Raw genomic sequence first — 24,563 nt, forward strand, 5'->3', positions numbered from 1 at the left:
TTTTTTCACTTTTAGAGTGAATTACCTTCTTGGGAGAAGGGTATGAAAATTATCTATCAGCGCATTTCCATGTAAATCACACAAAATTTCCCAAGACTGTGAACCAGCCATTCATTTACGTATTATCTTGTTTATTATGTTTACGGAAAGTGCACCAATGTGTGTTGAATGTTATTACTTTTGCTCTTGATAGCTTAACATTATTTTGGTTTGCCCAGGTTTTTTTTAAAAAACTAAGCCAACATCATGACGTATTCGTTCCCACGACTCGGTTCGTTTCGTGATGTCGAGGAATATAAACTTCATCCAACAGAAGATAACCTGGGATAAACATTCTCCACCTCTATCACCCCCATTACTCAGGGAGGAAAATCCACTGTGAAAATGGTAGAGAGAAAATGAACTGTGTTATTTCGGGCAAAAGTCATGACACTTCCGTGATTCCCTCCCTGTGCAGACTTTCCGAAAAGTGCTCCACGATCACTCGAGTCTTTCTCCAGCTGTAATGGTACGTGGATCCTGATTGGATAATCGCGAAATCCCTCGGTAGCCAGTGCGCGATGTAAGACGAGCGTTGATTGGTTGTACTTCTGTCGCTGTAGAGGCGAGTGCGGATTGGAGGGATCTTTCTCGCGACTCTTCGTGTCGACGCAACGTGCGCGCCGATTGGATGAAATGTGAGGGTGAGTCGGTGCGATGTGGAAGCTCTGGGCGCTGATTGGACGAATCTCTCACAGGGGTTAGGTGGGATGGTACGATGGGGTACGCTGGTGGAAGTCTCGTCCAAAAAAGAGAGGTGATGGTGAGGGAGGGATGGGGTAAGAGACTATAGAAATGGAGAATAATAAGTGAGCTAGACGTCTGATGTACGGGTCAGGAGAAGAAGAACGTTCAGGTTCATTTTGCATTCTGAGATGAGAATCCGCCGAAAGAAGTTGATGCAGCGGAAAATGTCATCTCCATAATCAGCATTTGGAATTCACGGAGTTTTGAGCTTGATATTCAACTTTTTCATCATCATTGTCAAGGATATTCTTGTTAAATATTGATGTAATTTCGAGTGCCCCGAAAGAGGCATGGTAGAGTTCACGGAAAAGTGATGTTTGCCAATGTTGAATAATAATATTCATCTGGACAAATACAGGAGTATTTTGAGCATCCGAGAATTAAGTGAAACTCATAAATTCTTTTCCCCATTTTCTTTCAAATACGACAAGAAACCAAAGTATTTGCTGCCATGACGGCTCTCCAGCACATTGTAATTTTCTTCGCCCTCATCCTCGGTGTTTCACGGCATGACAGCCCGATGCTGGTCTCCGCTCAGTTTGAGTTCGGAGCGGCGTTCGAAACCAACGATGCATCCAGCTCGCTCAGCTCCGTCGTCGCTCCCGACAATACGGGGACGTTCGTGCTCGGTGGTGCGACGTCGACGGAGGGCGATGGCGACCCAACCCCGAACCAGATCATAAAAGCCTTCTTGGACGATTTCGACCATCGTGCCGATGGGGAGTTCCCCGGATTAATGGAGAAAAAATGGACCTATTATACCAATCTGACCGAGGAAAATCGACAAATAAAGGTAATTATGATGATTTCATTTCACATGTTTTAATTGAATTAAAAGACAAGTATTTTCACCTGTCAGTAATACAATATGTGATAATTCTTATTTTTTTCTCTCTCTCTTAGTTAGATTTCTAAGCCTAAATCAATTTATTTTAGGAGCAAATTAAAAACCGAGTAAATAATCATGACTCTTCTGAAGTATAATGACTTTGATGTTTGATCTTCATATTATGAAAGTAATGTGAAAAATTATTATACATCTTACTCTTGTAAAATGATAAATAACGATAATAATAATAGATTACTATTGTCAGATAATGTTTCATAGTTAGTTTTAGACAAAAAATCAACCTTATTCTGATGATAATCTGTGACATGTTATAGTACATGAATAATTCGCATATATTTTGTATAACTCATCGTAATTTATTCTTAGCTTCAAAAGTGACCCTGTTTATTTCCATTTTCACTTGTATTACATCATTGAATGACCGATGGCTAACAACAACATTGTTATCAAGTGATTGGTCCTCCGTGGAAAACATTTCCTAGGAATTTCATCATTAATTTTTCCCCCATTTCTCTATCAGGTTGAGGCTCAGATTCGAATCACTCGGTTTGATTCCGAGGCCCGTCAGACGGCCCAGACCTATTACCATACCTACCCATCTCATCAGATATCGTACGATATCAGGCGCGAGCTCGAAGCCGTCGCCTCGACGTCGGGCTCGCCCAAGTACGTCAACGAAGTCACCCAAGAAGTAAGTGATTATTTTGTATGAAGATCGCATTGTAAATATACGATTTTGACTATTTATATTGTCCTTACAATTAATTATTTTAAGAAACGCATTCATGTTTGCCATATATACACAGGTGACGTACAGGCACTGGTGATTTAAGACTTTTTGTCACGTTATTATGATTGTCATGAATTATCAATTATTATGTATGACTTAATATATAAACAGATATCGCCGGTGCTTATCCGCGCAATCATATTTTTATAATTATAAAGTAAGGTATGCCTGAAACCATTGGCGGCGGAAGCCAATAAATTTAGGGGGTGTCCACCTGAAATTTTGGGATGGACACATGTAAAAAATAGGACAAGCGCCCCAAAAATTTGTGAGAAGCAAAAAAAAAAAAAAAAAAAAAAAAAAAAAGGTTATCAAAACAAAATTTAGGGGGAGACCGTCCCCCCCCCACCTAAAATTTAGGGGGGGACACGTCCCCCCCGCTTCCGCCGCCTATGCCTGAAACCAAAAAGAAACATTTCATGGTGAATTCCATGATATTTTCTCCGGCGACATTGCAATTGCTCCGCTCTAAATTCCACACACTTGTAGAATGACCAACTTCAACCCTTGGTTTAACACTATACCCTACCTAACATAAAACCCTATTGCAACCACTGGTTCACTGCTACCATCCTGCCTGTGGGGAATCTACAGGTAGGACTATGGTATGCCAATGCTGTACATAGCACACACTTTGAAAAATCATTAAAATATCACTTTTGTGACCAAAATTACTGATTTCCACACGGTTGCAATTTATTTTTCATTAGTAACTTGGGAATAATTTTTGTATTCACCAGAGCGCTCAAAAACTTGAATTTTGGGCATATTTTTGTGTACGCCCTCTATTGGTGGAAAGTAATATGGCAAGAAAATTTTCATTTTTTAATCTCTATATTTAATTAAGAAAAAAATAATTTCAAGAATTAAATTTACATAAGAGCCAAGTTATATGATAAATGCCTGTAATGAAAACTGACAGTGTAAGAAAAACAAGCATTTGTCCCATATAAAAAGAGAAATTAAGCCAAATATTGCCACCATTATTTTGCCACACATGGACATATAACTGAGAACAAGGTTATATTATAACCTTGTTCATTGAATGAGTGATTGCAACCCTAAATACGCTTACATCTTAGATGAAATTAAGCCCGGAGCGGTTCCCGCAGGAGCAGATGTCACGTCACCCATTTCATAGTAAAAATGAAAGATCGTTTGTTGATTCATCCAAATTTTAACATCATGATTGGTTTTCTGAAATATGATTAGATCTTTCTATTGCTTGATAGGTATATCAAGGAACTTGACACGACCCTGGCTTTTTTTTATACAGATGCACACGTGCCAGTGAATAAATATTATGAAGCCGTGACTTGTAAACCCCTCCGACTTTCGTCGAAGGGGAATTGAAATGTATACATTTTGAAATTTGTGTCTGGTGAATAAGTGGAATAAGTGCCCCCGCCCCCGAAAAAAGAGGGGGTATAAAAAACAAGCAAAATTATGTAATATATGTTTAACTGGCAATATTGTACTTATGCCCATCCCTTTGACCAATCTTAATAAAATATCCACCAATGCATTATTTTCAGAATTTAAAGGTGTACACTAAATTGCACGATATCATGCCATTTCAATAATACAGACCAATTTGTCTTCAATAATTTTAAACATTATTCGATCACTTTGTAAGGCAGTTAATATACCGGTACTGTGGAGTTTCTAAGTGCATAGGCTTTTAATTCCTTCCTCCACCAACACTTTTTAATTTCTATTTTAAACTTCATATTTTTATTTTGACACGCATGTTTACACTCTTATATTCCTACTGTTTTTATATCATGTTTGATGTTTTTAAACAGATTTGTACACTATATCTTCGTTGTAATCCTGTATATTGTACACAATTCAGCCTCCTGGCTGCAAAGTGCATTAATGATAAAACCTTTTCAATTCATTTGAATTAAACGCTAAAAAATAGAATCACAAAACACAAACAACGATGTGCACCTCCATAATTACAGACCAACCCACATTCTGATATGAGTATAGGGAAAATGTACGCGTTTAAAAGGTAGATTTTAAGCACTGTCTTAAGTTGATCAACGGAGTTTGCATTTTGGATGTAAGCTGTTATCTAATTTGCTTTAAATATATATTTTTTTTTAATTATTCGATATGTACACTGTAAAAATGAAGTGCTAATTTAGCACCTACAGTGCTCGTATAGTGACTGCACTACGAGTGCTTATTTTCTAGTTTCTAAACTGTATTTACATATTTTTCTTAAAACATTTTTATTTTTAAGAAGATACAGAGAATGCTCGATCATACGCAACGGGAGCGAGCAGGGGGGCAGCCCCCCCCCCGAAATTTTTAAAACTTAAATTTTTTACTGAAAATTTTCACACACTTCACCAAAAGTGCAGAACAAAATCCCTCGATTTTACTTTAGAATAATTATGCAGAAGCCCCCCCCCCCCATGACAATCTCAGGCGCTTCGCTCTCTCGCTTTCAGGTTTCTTCGAAAATTTGTATACGCCTTGCCCCCCCTCCTGGGTAATTTTTCTTCTGCATGTGTGTACAGCAATGGGCTCGATCACTATTATTTACATTTCGTCTGTTCGAGGGGTTTTCATCGAGTCGGTTCACAGAGAAAAACCCAAATAAACCAATTTCGAACTTGACCTAGATCGGTTGGTTGCTTGACAGGTTGAATAATAAACCAGTTGAGAAGTTCAGCTTCAGTCATGGGATGTCCTGGGCTCTGTAACACAAAACACAACGATTGATCGTATGCTTGATTTTTACGATTGATTGTACACTGTAGTCAATGCAATCAATCGTGAACATTTGTTCTACGATCATTGCTAAGCTTTGTGTTACGGGCTCCTGGATAAGTTGATTTGCGATGAAAGCTTCGATCCAAACACCGCTTCCGTGAGAGGATGAGAAAATCATATTCTTTTAGATATATAGAGGGATCTAAAATCGTTCTATGGACATATCCTTGGATTCAATGAAACTTGTTGTTTCCAGACTTTCTGCCATTTCATCCTAAATTATACTTAAGACGATGTCTTTATTTATTTGTAGTATAACCTATTGTAATTCAGTCAAATACACTGTAAAAATGCTGTTTAAAATTTTAAGTACGTTGTTATAAGCCCGTCACTCTTTCAACTATATTGTTTAAACTTTTTAAACAACTGTTTCAACTTTAACAGGCTATAACAATGTGCTATTTTTTTTTGCTGTGTACGGTGTTATTTCTGTAGACACGTTCACTTTTTCAACTTTATATTGTAATCCAATTATTCTCTGTTTATCATGTATGTATTATTATGAATTGTAAATGAAAACAAGAGCAGAAAAAAATCAATTCAAAGCAAGTCTAATCCAAATATTGTACTGTAGGCCTATAGGCCTGTAAATAGACGGCAAGATACTTTCTCATCGAAATTCACTCAATCTTTCAATATTTTTGTCCGAATTTCCGTGTTGATGACAAAGTGTTGTTTATTATATATCTCACTAATAATACTTCATAACGGACGATTGATTAAGATACAAAGAAAGATATTAAGCTATATCTCTTTAAACATCCCTGTATAATAACATACCCAATAATACAATGTGTTGATAATTCAGTATATTGGACCCTCTATTTGTAACCAGATTTCCTTTAATTCATAGTACACGTATATAGTTGTTCTTGCAGAAAATCATAATTTCCTGATCAAGAAAATTACTGACAATTGATGTCAGTCTTTCATTTATCTTTGTATATTTATTACAGCTTGAAGATGTGAAGTCTCGTATGGAGCAGAGATACCACACAGCTCAGGTCTGCAGGAAGAAACGTGGTAGGCGAGCACGGCAAGAATGCCTGCCTCTAGATCCAGGTAATGCATCTTAATATTCATGGTCTTTATCAAGTCCAATCCCAACATGCCCATGCAATGCAAAACAGGCGCCGAAGAATCCGACTCGGAGCCGACCAATGGCGTAGTCGGCTTAGCCGGCTTGACTCTTGCATAACAACCCGGAGGACGTTTTATCCGACAAATCCTGTTTTATTCGACAGTTACCATAGTAACAATGCTTCTGAGCCAATCAAAATCAAGGAAAGTTGTGTTAGATCCGACAACTTGTCGGACAAAAAAATGTTCATGAAATGCTCCCCCGTTATCCATAGCGTACGTATTGTGGAAGATGACTCGGTTCGATGTCATAATATAGTTTTTTTTTATATATTTCAGTTTCATGTCATAATTGTGTCAGGGGTGGTGCCACGTGTGGGGAGGGCAGGGGGCAAATGCCCCTATATGCATGTTTTCAAAATATTTTTTTAAAAATAAGAAAAAAGAGGGAAAGAAGAAGAGCATGAGAAATGGCCTGGAATTTGGATATGGGAAAGGAAGAAAGGATAATGAGAGGGCTCGATCTTAAAGAACATTGGTTTTTGTCTTGTAATAGAAGACATAAGGGATAAGAAGGTATCAATTTTATCGTGGTCATTCATGATAACTTGAAATAAAATATTCACGAATAAAACAAAATGTGAAAATTATTATTAGAAGAAAGAAAGTGAACACAAATTTCATATAGTTTCATTTCGAATCATTGTGATTATCAAAGAATGCTACAAAATCGTTTAGGTTACTGCTGACGTTTTATTCGAGATGAAAAAAAAACTAGACTTGTTTAATTATCATTCATGCTCATATGCAGCTATGAAAAAAAGAGAAAATGTTCACAGAATAAAAAAAATAATGGAATGGTATTAAATAACAGAACAATAAAAAGAAAGTGGGCCTGTGGGGGATGGATACATGAGTTCACGCCCACTTCAATTTATGAAGGGTTCAAGGGTTATGCAACATGTCGTAAACATTGTATTTTGTTCCATAACGAAATGTGCTTTCACCGATTTAAAAAGCCTTAAAATTTATGTAAACGTGAATTTATGTTCCTGATCGAATATCATTCCTGTTTATCGCGATGAATGTAAAAAGGAGTCATGTTATATCAAAAAAATATGAAGTCTTCACTGTTATAAATAATTTAAACAACGCTGTTTACGATGTGAATCGTACAGTAGTTGTTTTAACATTTCAAACAGGTGTTTTAAAATCTCAAACAAAAAAGTTTAAATTGAAATAATTATCAATAATAAGATATTTTTCTTTAAGATGATAAATATCGCTTACAGTCACTTTCTAAAAAGAATATCATATGAATTATGACTTTTGTTTTATTGTTCTTCGGTCTTTTGAACTGGCAGTATTCAAACTCGTCAGCGAAAGTATATGGGAAATATATTTCCGTGAAAGTACAAGTAAGATTTTAAAGAATGAAGTATTTATTTGAAGTTGTGTTACATCTTAAGCTTTACTTTTATACTCCGATGATAACTTAAACTTATCCTTTATCAATTCAACATATCATTTTATGTCATCAATAACACCAATTCAGCATTCACTATTTTTGTTTAATTAACTAATGCATTAAAAATCAGATTTTGGATAAAAGCGTCGGGGTATCGCACTTATAGCAAGGTACACTTGTATATAGCATGGGATATCAATTAGTAAACCGTTCGCACTATAGGCCTACCACAAGACGTCATATTGAGGTCATTTCCTCTGGAATGTATTTTTTAAATCTAAACCTAAACTTGACCCTACATCACCTCCTTTGGTCATGTTGGTCTCTCCTACTTTTCATTTAACTAACCACATGGATTAGTACTCCTAATAAAACCGTCACGAAAGGGGGTGTTTGGAGGTCAAATAGGTGTCATGAATAATCTACCGATATTCCGTAATAATGTTGACCTCACGGGGTCAAAGGTTAAATGCTGGTGACATCAGCATTATTTTAGAACCTGAACGAGATCAATTAGACGGTTGCTGAACAGGCACCGCAGCGTGATTGGATGTGTCACCAGGACCCTGTTAAACAAAACCTAGCGATTGATCGTAAGGCTGGTTTCTACGATTGATAGCATTGATTATTGTGAATGATCAGTTGTTAAATGAGCCCCACGATTAACCTAGCTTTATGTAACAGGGCCCCAAAATAACAAGTTTTCTGACTTGCACTATCTATTCGATATGCTTTCGTTTTGTGATGATTGGGTGGGGTGTCAGTAGATGGGGATATTTCAAATGGCTCATTATTTTTGTACGATTGTTTCAAGATGGTTGGCTGTTATAGATCACCATTGTTGTCGAGTGCCGGGGCGGCGCCATGGCAATTTGATAAAGGGGGAGCCAGGGCCCTGGGAAAAATTTTTGATATGGGGGTGCTGGTTTGGAAAAAAAACACTTGATAAAATAAAAGGTTTTCACTCCATTAGAAGGTGATTTGGAATATACGCAGTACCTCCCCCTCCCCTCCCCACCCCAAAAAAAAATTGGGAGTGCTTCAGCCCCCCCCCCCCCCCTCCCCGCTTCCCAAGACCATAAGGGAGCTTATCTAAATGCGGAATTTTCTCTTATGCAGTGTATTTAGAGATTTTTTTTTTTTACTTATCTTCATCCAGCTTTCTCTCTCTTTCTATCTCTCTCACAATCTTCAATTTTATTTGTTTTTCCCTCGTTCTTTTATTTATTCTTTTTGTAACACCATAAATAATCAGGGCAGTCTTTCCCCTGCCCCTCCCTCTCCATAACTCGCGTTTCAACGCCAACAAGATCAACATTTTTTTCACTAATTTTCACGCTTTCCTCTCTCTTTCTTGCAGTATTTTTATCTTTTCCGTCCTTTTATCGCTATAAAATAATCGGATGGTCATTCCCCTGCCTCCCCCCCCCCTCCCCTGTCGCATTTCAACGCCCCCAAGTGGTTGTGAAGTCGTGCATTCAAGCACGTACATTTCCTTCGGTAACTATTTAACTAATGTATGTCATGTATGTTTAGTATATAATGTCACCATGGATATGTCACATCTCCCCCTCCGATCTACGAACATCAAAGCACCCAAACCCAAATACAATAAATTCAATATTAACGCTAATTTAAAGTTTGGATCAATGCCAGCAGATGTCATATCATTCGAATTATGATGAAAATATCTAAGCATACCCATGCCCCCTAAAATACCACAAACACGAATTTTCTTAAAATTGAAAGCATTTACACATTCATTCTTTGAAATTTGTTTCAGCAACTAAATTAATTTTACTTATGGTTAGGGGTTTCGTCCCTTCTAAAAGACCTCCTTCATGTTCTTCAGGTCTTGTCTCCCTCTTTCCCTCCATCCACGTACATGAGAAAATCTGTCGATTTCGACACATTAGAGCGATTTGTATTTGTGTAAAAATAATGATGCAACATTTTGTGCCAGAAGCCCAATTACCTTTTTTTACAAAAAGCTTCTTGTCATTACAACGCCACTTAGAAGCCGCCCCTTAATTGACGTCCGTTGCAGGAAGAGTTGCGTTTAAACGCAAGCAAAAAAAAATCAATCGCAAGTCCCAAATTTCAGCCACTCGTCAGTTCCCGTTTGATGGATGTCGTGTGAAAATTAGTGCAGCATTTCGAATCAATAATATTGTAAACTCGCCTCTTCTGGCTTCTGATCATTAAACCGCCACTTGATGTCCTGTTGAAGCCATCCCCTCTTTCAATTAACCGGGCCCAAATATTAGCATCTCTCATCCATCGCTGTCTCATGGCCATTGGCGGCGGAAGCGAAAAATTTTAGGAGGGGACAAACAACAATTTTTTGACAGACAAGCAAAAAAAAAGGTCATCAACAACAAATTTAGGGGGGACCGTCCCCCCCTCCTCAAATTTAGGGGGGACACGTCCCCCCCCCCCGTCCCCCCGCTTCCGCCGCCTATGCTCATGGCCCTGAGAAGCGGAGGTGCTGAAGCACCCCTTAACATTTTTCTAGGGATAACGCACTGCAGGGGCCGCGGAACGTAAAATTTACCATATGATTGTGATTTTTTGCATAGCCAGCCCCCCCCCCCCACCCACTTTGAAAACCGTTTCGCAGCCCCTGCGAAGCACCCTCTGGAAATTTGGTTGGTACAAATGTATGTCATTAGGCTTGGTTTACGAAATAAACACATAAAGTGATAGTCGTATCCACTTTTGGGGAAAGGCTTGACAAAAATTATCACCTTAATTTTGGAATTATTTTTTATTCATTTCTTTCTTTCATTTGTTTTCATTATACTTGTCGAATTTTCTTGATAGAATCACTTTCTTTCGGGAGAGAAGACATTTTTATTAGGGGGGGGGTTGTCATTTTCTTTTTTAAAAAAAGCACCCCTCTTGAAAAATCGTTCATAGACCCCTGCCCCGTCACCGTGTGGGATTCGTGCTGTGTGAAATTGATGCAATATTTAAATCAATTGTAAACTCACGTCTCGTGGCTTCTGGTCATTATGTCTCAACTTGACCCTCACGTCGGAAGCCTTTATTACCAGGCCGTTACAACACCCCCCCCCCTCCGTCTAACCAGTCTTCAAAATACCAGCAACCTATAAATTCCCAACGAGTGTGATGTACGCTGTGTGACAATTTGTGCGAATATTAACTTTGAACCAGCGATACAGCCGCCTTATTTTTTGCTTCTGATAATTATTACGTCGCCACTTGAAGCCGCCCCCTGGAAGCGCCCCCTTCCCCACCTCTTCTTAGAAAATTCGTTCCCACTTGCCAATACCGACACGTCACCTGGCATGCCTGGGGAGCTGCTTGATATGATAATTGGTTCAACATGGGGAGCACATGCATGCTGGCCATCTTAATAATCAGATACACGTGGCCACCATCCATATTTTGTATTATTGTGGTAGAATATCAGTGTAAACCAATCCTATATTTACCCCCAGGACGAGTCGGACTATAAAGTTCTCTCAACAAATCCCTTTTGATCTGTCTGCATTAGATAATGCGGGAACATTTAACATTCACATTCAAGCTTTAAAAAACTCACAATTTCCAATCTAAATAGTTGAATGAATTCCTAACATTACTCAAGTTAGGTATCATCTTTTTTAGATATTTTGTTTATTTCGTTATTTTATAATCAAACATGATGTCAATGCTTGACTAATCACCTTTAGTACTCTTACGGACGGAACCGATCGAAAACAGTATTGATTTCGTAAACGAAATGCAGTATTTCAGTTAAATAAAATTTCGAGTAGTTGATCTTTTTTCGGAGCTCAGTTATTATTATATTTTTTTTCATTTCTAAACATTCATGATTAATAGAAAATGCAATTTGTTTCAAAACCTGATTGCGTTTGGATCGTGCGCCACAGGCTTATTGGCGGCGGAAGCCAAAATATTTAGGGGGTCCACCTGAAATTTTTGGGATGTACACAGGTAAAAAATTTGACAAGCAAAAAAAAGTTATCAACCAAAATTTTAGGGGGGCCACAAAATTGAAGGGGGGTCCACCTGAATTTAGGGGGAGACGCAGAAAACAAAGGTTATCAACAAAAAATTAGGGGGACCACCCCCCCCCCACCTCAAATTTAGCTCCGCCGCTTATGCACAGGCTTAAAACAAAACGGATTTCAGATGTATTGTAAGGACATTAAAAAAAGCAATATATTTTTTTGTTTTTATTCGTGAGTGATAATTTGTCTAAAGTTCAAACAAAGTATTGGCATTTGCAGAAGTTGCAGTTTATACCGATTACGTATTAGATCTACATCAGGACTCGTAAGAAACTTACGACTCGTCCTTCTTTTTTATTATACACATGCAAACATTTGGAATAATACATTTAGAGATGCGTAACCATGGCGACCCCTACCAGGTGTGGTTACGGCAAGTTACGATGAAAGCGAGGAAAATGAATCGATACTATGGTCCCTCTCGTGTTTTATGTCATCATTGAAGTGGGATGTGATGACAGCTTTGGTGATGATCACAAAGTCTTGATCTTCAGCCAGACATCATCATGTTACTCATGGTCAAGGACCTTTGTTAATCTCGCGAAATGGAAAGTAGCAATGAAGCGAAACGCTATACGCAGGAGGGTGAACTTATGATGGGATGGGGTATACACCTGGTTTGGGGGATCATGCTGGGGATCCAAAAGGGGTGGAAATGGTAGAGTGGGTGGCATGATGGGTGGCGATGGTGGTAGTAGGTGATGATGATGATCATGACGACCAAGATGTTATTCTGTAGACAACGATAATGATGATGATGGTTGTGATGGTGATGATGATGAGGAGGAGGAGGATGAGGATTAGGAGGATGGTGATGATGATGATGATACTGTTGTTGATGATGATGACAAGGATGATGATGTTGATGATCATGATGATGATGACGATGATGATGATGACGATGATGATGATGGTGATGATGATGACGGTGATGATGATGATGTGGTGGTGGTGGTGATGTCGATGATGGTGATAGGGATGATGATGGCAATGATGGTGAAGAAGATGATGATGGTGATGATGAAGGTGGCGATGATGATGGTGGTGGTGGTGGTGGTGGAGGTGGTGACGATGATGGTAATGTAGATGATAATGACGACGATGATGATGATGATGATGATGATGATGATGATGATGATGATGATGATGGAAATGATAGAAATGATAATGCTGCTGATGATGATGATGTTGATGATGGCTAAATGAACGATGATGGTGGATGTGGGGTTGATGATGTTGGTACCGACAAAGCGATGATCATGATGGTGTACATAATGACGCATGTCGGTCACGGTGGAAATTCATGATAATGATGCTCATGGAGATAATATTGTCGTTGGAGTTGATGAATTTTTGTGATGATTATGACATTCATAGTTCACATCATAAAATATCTTCATACATGTACCTTATCATAATCAAGAAATCGTTGTGTAGGCTCGTATGATTTGCATAATAAAGAAACCTTTGTTAAACTAGTGTGTTTCAATTTCACTCGACTTATATGAGAATCATCATTTAACCACAAAATATTTATTTATGACGAATTCGGGGGCGTTTCATGAAAATTGTCAGCTTTGATTAAATATTGTCAGCACTGACAATTTCAGAGAAATCCTTGGTTTTGATTGGCACAAAGGCTCTGCCCTCTGATTTTCACTATGGTAATTGTCGGAGAAAGTCAACTAGTCAGTGCTGGCAACTTTCATCTAACGGTCTTCAAGATGTCTCGTGTTTGTAGTTTTGCCATTGTTACTCAGAAACCTGTCATGTTTAATGTTCTTTTATGTAGCTGTTTTTGTCGAAAATAAGGAGGGCTAATAATGAAAAAGGAGAAATAAATCGATGTTCAGTATCACATCCTCCTTTGAACCCCCCCCCCCCCCCCGGAGTTGAATGATATAAAGAATAATCAACATCCTGGATATACGAGAAAAGGTTTTTTGGGGGGAATCCAATATTTGGAAATCAAGAATTACGTGGTTACCGTGTCATCTTGTTTAGATCTAATGTCAAATGTCTCGCCTCCTCGGTGAATATAATGTCCATGAATGATCTTGCTTTCTCGAACTTGACAACTTTGATGACCTTTGGACGTTGAGGATATCTTAGTTTGTTTGGATAGTGTTCTGATCATCCCGAGTAGGATCTTCTTGTCAGGTGCTATATCAAGATCTTTGTCAAATCGAGGATTTTTTTGACAAAATCCTATTCGCATGCACGACAGTTGTTTTCTTCAGGCAGGCAACACGTCAACTTCTTTAGGGGAAACGGTGTTATAGAAAAAAGGATATAACTTAAACTTACCCGATTTTTCTCTGGGTTACGTCACTCAAATATGAAATACATTATAGGACCGAACTCAAAAAAGGAGGTTTCAGATTTGAAAAGTTCATGATTTTGCAGTGTCCTGAAGGATTAATATGTTTGTATTCGATTTCTCTAAACGTTCTAGTGCGTGACACTTAATGCTCAAGGTAAACTCAAACGTACCGTTTACCAGGAATCGTGCACAGAGAAGTGAAAATGACCACTTTATTTTTTCATTTTTTGCAAAAAAAAAAGAAAACATAAGAAATGAATTATCGGTAAAAATATTTCTGATCTTTTTTTTCACATATCGTAGTATCAAAGGAAAAAATAGAGCCTAACGAACACAGTGGACTATCGTTCAAGATAATATAGTGTCATTTAGACCTTTTGAAAAAAAAGAATATTTGAAAAATCTATGCAAAACACCATAAGCCCGAATCGGGAGAAATGATTAAAAATGCAGGCTTGCACTAATACCGTCGGTGAATGGGGATGATAGCAAAATGTCAGAAATTATTAGATAAGTCCCCATAAACGACGGTTATTCCTGTCCACAGCATCACCACCATCATCATCACCATCATCACCATCATCATCACCATCATCATCATCATCACCATCACCATCATCATCATCATCATGCACCGTCATCACCATCTCTATCACTCAGTTCTCAGCAAAAATAAGCATGATTCCCAATAAACCATGCCGGCATATATACAGTCACTCAAAGAAGTACGAATTTTTCATTAACCATTTCAACTCATCCAACTCTTATTTCAGATTTGAAACGTGTAATGGGTGAGAGTCGCGACGATGAGGAGCTTCTCTGGGCGTGGCAGGGTTGGCGGAACGAGACAGGGGCTCCAAATCGGGATGACTTCCAACGGTTCGTAGAACTCAGCAACACTGTGGCGGAACAGAGCGGTAAGATCCTCTAATTCTATATCATAAATCATCACGTTTATAACCATTGTAAGCTTATTTTTTTATTCGGCTTTACTGGAATATGTTCATCCTATGCATGTTTCCAGCACAAAATTAAATTCCGGGGTGATCATTGCAGAAAAGGCTACCCTGTATAACTCTGAAGAGTGTACTATGTAAGTTATATGGTGACCAGCATGGTTGCATTATTATCATAATTATGTTTTGTTTTTCTCTAATAATGTCTCTGTATACAGATATACTAAATACAGTATACTCACTGTATCTCAAATGACTATTCTTCTACATGACGAAAGTTGCCTTAGAAATAACCAAAACTAATGTCTCAAACACTCGATTGTCATAGGTTTTGACGATCACGGGGACTTATTGCGGAGAGAGTACAACATGCCCCATATGGAAAACACCATGTCGGACCTACTGACCGATCTTCAGCCTCTGTATAACAACCTCCATGCATTCATCAGGAGGAGGTTGTATGATATACATGGACCCGAGGTCATTGATCTAGATGGACCGATTCCTTCACATCTTCTTGGTGAGCCCAATTAGCTGTCAAAAGTTCAAATTGCCATAGCCATATTAATGGATTGGGGATTGGTAAAAGAAGCAGAGGAGGGGATGAGGAAGGGTGAAACGGGATGAACGGAATACTGCAACTACCAAATAGACCTATTACTACTACTGCTATTTCTCTTACTACTACTACTACATGTACTACTAATACTACTGTTACTACCGCTATAATTCTACTATACCCGGGCTAATATATACTTCCTGCTTCTACTATACCCGGGCTAATATACTTCTACTACTGCTGCTGCTACTACTACTACTACTACTACTACTTCTACTACTCATGTCATACGGCCGCATTGATCCGCTATAAGCTGCAATTTTGGTGAAAAGCGGCCGCAGAACGCTGTCCGACCATCGCCTCTGCGCGAACGCACCCGGCGCCCGTGCCGCGTCGGGCTAGCTGCATACACGTATGCCCGTTACATAGGGATGCATACGCACTCACACGCAGGCGACGCGTGGACTACTACTACTACTACTACTACAAACCACCACCACTACCACTACTTCTCATGATAATTATAACAATCATCGAAATAATGAGGACAACAGTATTTCTAACGATCGAACTCCAGGTTGTATTAAAGTCTAACTTATTGCACCATAGGAGGATAAAAATGAAATACAATTATCTTCTCTTTGTCGTAATACTGAAACATCTGTTTGTGTTGTTCCAATATTCAGGTGGTATGTGGTCCCACTCGTGGTCGAATCTATTCGATGTCGCCAAACCTTACGATGTCGACGATGATGACCCCACTCAATTCCTTCAAGAACAGGTGAAAGATATAATTCCTGCACTTATACTTTGGGGACTGTTTATTTTATTTATTTCAATACGGGATTTTAAAAAATGTTTTCAGCCCCCATTTGAGTGTTTTTCAGCAAGTTCGTAAAAATACAATCATTACAACTAAACAGAAAGATAACAAACAAAATGGAAGTTCAACATAATTATAATAACAACTGATTAAAAAAAATAAATCTGAATAATATAAAGAGCTAATCATTCTAAAAAGGGAGGTTTAAGGTTTAAGCCCCATACTTTATTAACTTTTATTATTTTTTTATTCATTTCTTCCAGTCCTATACCCTTTCCTTTTTTTATGTTGACAAGCGGCCGGATTTCGCGAAATCCACCCCCTGGTTACGGGCGTCCTTCTGTCCACCCAGCATCCTACCATTATGGATTTTTTTTTAATTCAAGCACTCTTTATTTTTTTAAATCAGAACTATGACGTTCGAAGACTTTACGAGACCGCGGAGGATTTCTACACTTCGATGGGGTTTGAAGAGCTTCCCGAGTCCTTCTGGGAAAACTCTGTCTTCGGCAAACCCAAAGACGGTCGCAATGTCTCATGTGAGCCAACATCGTGGGACTTCCACAATCAAACAGATTTCAGGTACTTCTGTGATTTCTGGATTTAGACCCTACAGAATGTCCCAAAAATATGTTTTTCCTCTTTGTTTCTATGATTTCTATGATTTTGTTGTGTTGTAGGGTTTCTACATGCTCATCGGAAGTGACCATTGACGAACTCTCAAGGGCACATAATATTCTTGGCCACACCCAATACCAAAACTCCTACAGCCACCATCCAATCGCCTTCCGGGAACCAGCCAGTCCCGCGCTGTTCGAAGCCCTGGCTGATCTGACGTCATCTGAAGTCTTTAGCCCCGCCTACCTGAGGCAGCTTGGGCTCCCATTGGACGAGCAGAATGACGAGAGTAAGCAACGTGTCACGTAGACTTTTTGATTGGTTAGAAGTTATAAATGGCAAGCCAGGTCAGGTCGTCCTGCGTACATTATGATTCAGGACTTTGTGAATGAATGAATGAAAGAACGAACGAACGAACGAACGAACGAATGAATGAATGAACGAAGGAAGGAATGAAGGAATGGAACGAGTGAAGGAAGAAAGGAAGGAACGGACGAACGAACGAACGAGCAATGAATGAATGAATGATTGAATTTGTTATCCAATACAATAACAGTTTATCTCCAATTAGCTACGAATACATAAAAACAAGGATAATAGGAACTAGAAAATTAAGGCAGTTAATACATGTTTCTCAATTTGTTAATTTAAAACGAACATTGAATCATTATGCATGTGAATCCGCTAATTATAGTCTGCAATAAACATACATGCATAATACACTGCCTGCATAACTTAATTAGTTCATTTACTTAGATCTTAAGATATATATATATATTTACTTAATATAAATGATAACAAATTCAATGTATTCAATTTTCTAAAAAGATGTTCCAAGACAGCTATACGAAAACTTGACCTTGATGCTCAGGCTTTTTCTGATTTGACTGGTAGCTCATTCCAAGAAGTTATGCCTACATTGAGATAGACATTCTTTTCCCAAGCTCGACTTAACCTTTGTAAATACATACCAATCACTTATTCATTTCACTTCACTTAGGTTTTATGTTCTTTGATTTCTCTATCCTTCTTATAAAATTTGCAGAGATACAACTTAATGGTTTGATGAGGACTGCGTTGGACTCTCTTGCGCTCTTGCCTTACGCAAGCGCAGTAGATCAGTGGCGATGGGGTGTGTTTAATGGATCCATTCAACCCGAACAATATAATTCAAAGTGGTGGAAACTCAGGTTAGCTGGTCATAGGTGTCACAGGCCTAATTCATTTGCCATAGACTCGTGTATTAAAGTGGCACTTAAAAAGTCATAAATAATAAGGAGGAAATTCGAGGGTCGAATGTCTACTACCAGTAGACAGGATATTATGTCTGACATTCCATATCTGACCAGAAAAGGGTACCTCGATCGGCTCATTTAAAATAAATCGGCATTCATGAAGACAGGATCGAATTCATCAATTGAGAGAGTAAAATGGCCCTAATTCTTCCGCCAGTAAAAAAATAGTTCCAGAGTAGTGGTATATCTTTTCAATTTGGAATAAGGAAGTTCAGTAGGTTGCTTCCCTAATCAGTGTTAGATTGTCAATCATATTTATTCATTTTTCGTCAATCAGCAATATCGAATTTAAAAATTGAGAATTGGTTGGCTCGAATTAATATCTTTTGCCTGCCAGTTGTAATTAGGCCCGTGTAACCCAAAGGTGATAGAGAGTAATCCACAGTTCTATCCAATCTATATTCAATTGTTTGTTAAATTGATTAGTAAGCCTATATATAAAATGTGTATTCAATTATTTTCAATTGATTTCATATCGGTACATTCTACATGGATATCTTCTATCTGAGCCTTGTAGTGTTGATTCAAAATACAGCGGCCTGTCCAAATTGAGTCTATAATTATACGAGTTCGTCATTTCATGAGTAAATTCAACCAAAACCTATATGAATTACAAGATTAATTTCTTATTTCTTTTCTTAGATCGAATTATGAAGGTATTGTGCCGCCATTGGAGAGGACCGAAGCTGACTTCGACCCAGGCGCGGAGCTCAATATCATCTCAGACAACTCTTATGCAAAGTAAGACATTCTTTTATACACACGAGTTCAACCATGGTCAGAAGTAGAGGCGGCAGATTGTTGTGCGGGGGCAAATGCACCCCCCTCCCCCCCCCCACACACACACACACTTAATAAGATTTTGCAACGCCTCTGATTTGTTTTAGAATGAATATACATTTTTAGGCTTAAATGTTGTAATAAAATATGTCACATTATTTGATCTAAAAAATAGCACCTTATCCTCTTCATATTTGAACATTTTCTTGCTAGGTCGCTAGCTCCCTTGCATAAGTGGCGATATGAAAAAGGTAATGATTATTAGGGCACGGAATTTTTTTTCCAATTGCTAGTAGTTTTTTCGTTGTCCTCCATTTGCCCCCCCCCCTTCCTCCTTTCCACGATTTCAAGTTTATTTTATATAAATGATTAGAATACAATCAAACAAGACGGAAATTGATACCGACCGATATGCATGGGAGGTATGATATGAGCGTTTTCAAGATCCGATTATAGCATCTGTCCACTACTTAGGATATTTTGATCAGAAATAATAAATTTTATAGATTGTACAAAAATCGAGATGGGTATATAACCTGAATTTCCGTTGCTGCATTGATAGGCAAAAACCATGATTATTTTTTAGGTGCTCTTATGGGTCATTTTTTCCTCATTCTTGGAGTGAGAGGGAAATAACAAATATTTAATTTTGTTTTAATTTTCTGAAAATTATAAGGATATCAAGGACCGGGTATTGTTATTTTATACCACATGTGTAGTTGCAACGTTCAGCTTTTTATTTTATTTTTTTAGTAGTAAACAGTTTGATTAAACTTCAGATATATTATTCTTACATTCCTTTGACGGTCCGATGACTCCGACTGATGACTAGTGCATATTTCTTTCTTTCTTTCTTTTATTTTCAGGCATTTTCTTGGGCAGATTATGAAGTTTCAATTCATAAAATCACTTTGTCAAGCGGCTGGGCATACGGGACCGATCCAAGATTGTAACCTGTATGGAAACAGAGTGGCAGGACAACTCATTACGTAAGCATCACCATTATTCACAAAACAAGATAGAAAGATAGATATTAGATGTAAAGATAGATAGATAGATATATTATAGACATGGAAGAATAGATAGATGGAACGGTGAATCGATTGACGGATGGGCAGATAGATAAATAGATAGATAGATAGATACATACATAGATACATAGGAGGAAAATAAAAAAATAGATAGATAGATAGATCTTTAGATATGATATTGATATTTTTTCGAGACTTCAAAATAATGGTCTCATATAACTATTTAGTGCCCGGATTGAGATAGTTATGTAAATTTTATTTTTGGATGATCTTTAGTAGATGTAGAAGTCTTGAATATGATTTGGTAGATATTTTGCCCTTACTTTCAGTCTGTCCCACTCATGCCCCCCCCTCTCTCTCTCTCTCTTTCTTTCTCTCTCATCCCTTCTTTGTTTTTGTTTTTTATTTATTTGTCCTATGTCTTTTTACAGCACCGCAATGCAACTTGGGAAAACACGTTCATGGACCGAGATCTTCTACATCTTGACGCAACAATACGATTTGGATACGTCACCTTTCTTGGAATATTTCCAGCCGCTCAATGAGTTTCTGGAGAGAGAGAATCGAAGGAATGGGGATTCTACTGGCTGGGCACTGTCAGCAAGGAGAAGGCCCGACCAAACGCCTGGACGAACGGAGCCTAGTAAACCCAGTGACCGTATGTAATGATGAGATAAGCTATGATGAATTTGATCATCATGATAGAATATAAACACAAGCGCAAAAACATTCATTGATAATCTTTGAAAAGACCTTGTGTTGTAATACGGGAAGACTTCATCCCAGAGCTATGTTATATCAGCTAATTACTTTTCTTTCATATTTATAACTCGTCATTAATTCCTATTCAATAATCATAAAACTAACATACAAAACATAGAACATTTAAAGTTATTTATGCCTATATACATATACACCAACAACATCATCACGATCTAAAGCAAGGCAATCATCATAATATCATCAATTACGTTTAGAGTTGCTTTCAGTAAAAAAAGAGGGAAATGGTATGCGGTATATTTTGTTCGTATGTGAGCACAGAGAGAAAGAGAGAGAGAGAGTAAAAGAGAAAGAGAGAAAGCAGTGCTGACATGTGAATATAGAGAGCAATGTCATCAACGATGTAAAAGGTAAGTTAAATGGTTAACCTATATGAAAACTTGGCCACCAGCTCCCCCCCCCCACCCCCATGGGAAAGTTTAACCATAATCGCATAGTTGTTCTATGCATATGGCATGTCTCTCCCCAAATATTCAATAACAGTTAAGCAGGTCGGCAGCACCTTCGAATCATGATGCCTTCGGATATCCAGACGATGTGGAATCAACTGTTTCGGCTGCCGTCGCGATCACTCGGATGACTTCGGACCTGCTTCTGAATGACGTCACATTATCTCGATCTGCAAGGTTTGAGTTACAAATTATGCCTCTCACAAACTTGTTTAAGTTAATATTGTCAAATGATGAAAACTTGGCCACCAGCTACCCCATCCCACAGTTGTGTAAACATAATCAGACAATTATTCTTCTAATGGCGTAACTATACCCAGGTGCATATTTCATGTCAACAAATTCAACAGGCCGTTGGCATCTTAATCTTCATCTTCGTGTCGTCGGGTAGTCGGACTCCTGGAATCAACTGTTTCGGATCGTGATCGCTCGGATGTCTTTGGACCTGCTCATCTGATGTTTCTGAAAGACATAACATCTCGATTCAAGGTATGTGTGAATAATTACTATAACAAACTTGGCCACCACGCAAATTTTTAACAAATTCCTTGCACATATGCTTTCCTTCTTCTCAACATGTATTTCATAAGCAGGTTCAACAGATTTTGACAGGAACTACTTCTCTTCTTCAGCGAGTTGGGGCACCATTTTGCGAGGATATGAAATGATCTGGATACGTTTCGGATCACCTTTATACTAAATTTTCTCCATAATTTTGAAATTGGAAAGAAATGTAAGTAAACGACCCAAAAATTGGATCATAAGTCACTCCATTTCCACAGGGGTTTTACCTTCTGAAGCGCACCTTTCTCTGTCACGTTCTTCATAAGCAAGCTTCATATGTTCGCCAAGATGAAAGAACGTACTGAGAGGTCCATTGCCGTCAGATGATCATTTGAGAAAATGCATTTCCTGCAGGGCCACCATCATGCCTTCCAAGATTTGTGAGAGAGGTATGTAAACAATGAAAACAGACACAACTGTCCAAATTTGTTTGGCCATTCCGTAACCATTTCGTTTTCTTTACAGGCTCTTTTTGTCCGTCACATTGTTTTTCAGTTTCCTTTCCGTATCTTCAACAGATAATGTTCATAAATACATCCGTATGTGAGGGCACATGATGGACTAAGATACATGCCGTGAAAACAGTTTTGCAGAGAAGTGCATTTCCTTAACTTCTCAATCCAAGTTCTACTCTTCCAGGTAAGATTTCATTCATGAAAACTTGGCCACCAATGTATAATATAGCATAACTGTAACATGCTACTTTACTCTGAGATTTTTTTTGCTCCCTTCCCTTTTTAGTTCACATTTTTTTTTCAAGGATTAACGAGTACTTGCAGGTGTACACCACATCATCCCGACCAGGGTTTAAGAAACAAGGTGCCGTCAGATCAAAGATAAAGGGATTCTTGCGGCTAGACTGAACATACCATGGCCGTGAACCTTCACTCTCCACTGTCAACTGATACAAGAAGCCAATGGAAGACACCAAGCTCAAATGGGCTCCTACAGATGGATCGAAACTAGCTGGCTTCTGGAATCAGAGGAATGGCCAAAATCTAATGAAGATATGGACCTAGGTCCAGGATAAGAGTAAGCTGCAGGTACTTCCTTTCTTATGCTCAGTTACTCTAGTGGATCCGACTCAGGGCTGACCGAATCGTTAGCTGATCTGGTCCCTAATCACGATCCTCTCCGAGTAACACAAGGGACCTGTCATTTTGGGGTGAGATTTGCATTTATTGGGAGTACATTATAACTCCCTCGGAAGTGAACCGTGTATATTTAGACATTTTCACTCCAGACTGCCAGAAGGAGTTTTCATGCACTCTCAAAAGATGTGAATCCCACTCCAAAATGGCTGCTCACTCTGAGAGGAGTATTGGGGACCAGATTAGCTCTTTCGCAGTGTACGTTATTTCCAACGGCATACCATCGATCAGTTTGGAGTCAGGCTTGTTGGTGTGACTGTAACACAAGGCTTTCCCTACTGGAAAGGACACAGTGTCTTATAGTGTGTGCCACACTGTATTCCACAGTGTGTTCACACTTTGTACCAGAGAGAGTGTTCACAGTGTGGAATACAATGTGAAATCACCTACACACTGTTCATTTTGAGCATTTCAAGTGTGAAGCACGTATTTACATTGTTGACTCATGTGAATACGCTGTGTACAGTCACACTCTCAAAGTGTTCACAGTGTGAAAACATCTTCACACTATCGAATTTGAGCATTTTAACAGTATGCACAATATTTTCACATTGTCCACTCTGCGAACACACGGTGATCACACTGTGAACACACTGTGATCGCACTGTGAACACACTTTGATCGCAATGCGATCGCACTGTGAACACACCGTGAACTCACTGTGAACACACTATGAATATACTGTGAGCACACTATGAACATACTGTGAGCAAATTGTAAAATCTGTGAACACACTGTGAGCACACTGTAAACACACTGTGTGACACTGGGGTTACTTTGGTTACAAAAGGGTCAAAATAGAACGTCAAAAGTTCATAAATGTGAAGCAAGAAAACTTTGGCCACTTTAATGCACAAATTTTGAATGAAACTATTTCCAATGTATTGATTTCATTTTGAAAAAAAACATCCATTGCCGCCCTAAGAAGGATTTCCCCCAGAAGATATTTCAACAAAACAGATTCAATTTGAATTTTCATTATATTGATTATAATTCCTTAAGCTGTAACTGTTCCATCAATGCTAACTTCCATGTTAAAATCATTCTGATTAGCTGCTGAGCATCCTTTACCATGGTAGTTGTCATTAATGGCAAAGTTACGTCATGGTCATTTCATTCAACACGGACTAAAAAAACCAACTTGTTTTCATCTTCAAATGGGGGGGGGTCTAATAGGTAGTTTTATAAGCTTTATTTTGATTTATTTTTTCATTTCTCCTTATTGTTTCTTAAGCTAATCATGGGGCGATCAATCTGTTAAAAGACAAGATCTTTACAATCAGAGTAAACTGGATTGAACCAGATGCAACCGGATTCAACTGGACTAAACAAGACTCAACCAGATTCATTCACGCTTCACCAGTTTCAGCCAGTGAACTAAATGATGAATAGCTAAACATCAACATGGGAAGATTTATAACACACTCTCCAAT

At 38.4% G+C, this 24,563-nt stretch overlaps 1 protein-coding gene across 1 annotated transcript; it reads left to right on the top strand.

The window, feature by feature from the left end:
- Positions 1-847: 847 nt before the first annotated feature.
- On the top strand, positions 848-20,957 carry LOC121425238 (angiotensin-converting enzyme-like). The gene is made up of 12 exons (XM_041621255.1): positions 848-1,579; positions 2,157-2,327; positions 6,170-6,275; positions 14,898-15,041; positions 15,409-15,600; positions 16,326-16,420; positions 16,872-17,044; positions 17,143-17,369; positions 18,126-18,270; positions 19,018-19,116; positions 20,022-20,144; positions 20,618-20,957. Exons 1-12 carry the CDS (start codon positions 1,238-1,240, stop codon positions 20,850-20,852), a joined length of 2,052 nt encoding a protein of 683 aa, XP_041477189.1. The 5' UTR covers positions 848-1,237; the 3' UTR covers positions 20,853-20,957.
- Positions 20,958-24,563: the final 3,606 nt, after the last annotated feature.

The sequence above is a fragment of the Lytechinus variegatus genome, chromosome 12 (genome assembly GCF_018143015.1).
Source record: "Lytechinus variegatus isolate NC3 chromosome 12, Lvar_3.0, whole genome shotgun sequence".
In the NCBI taxonomy this organism is placed as follows: Eukaryota; Metazoa; Echinodermata; class Echinoidea; order Temnopleuroida; family Toxopneustidae; genus Lytechinus; species Lytechinus variegatus.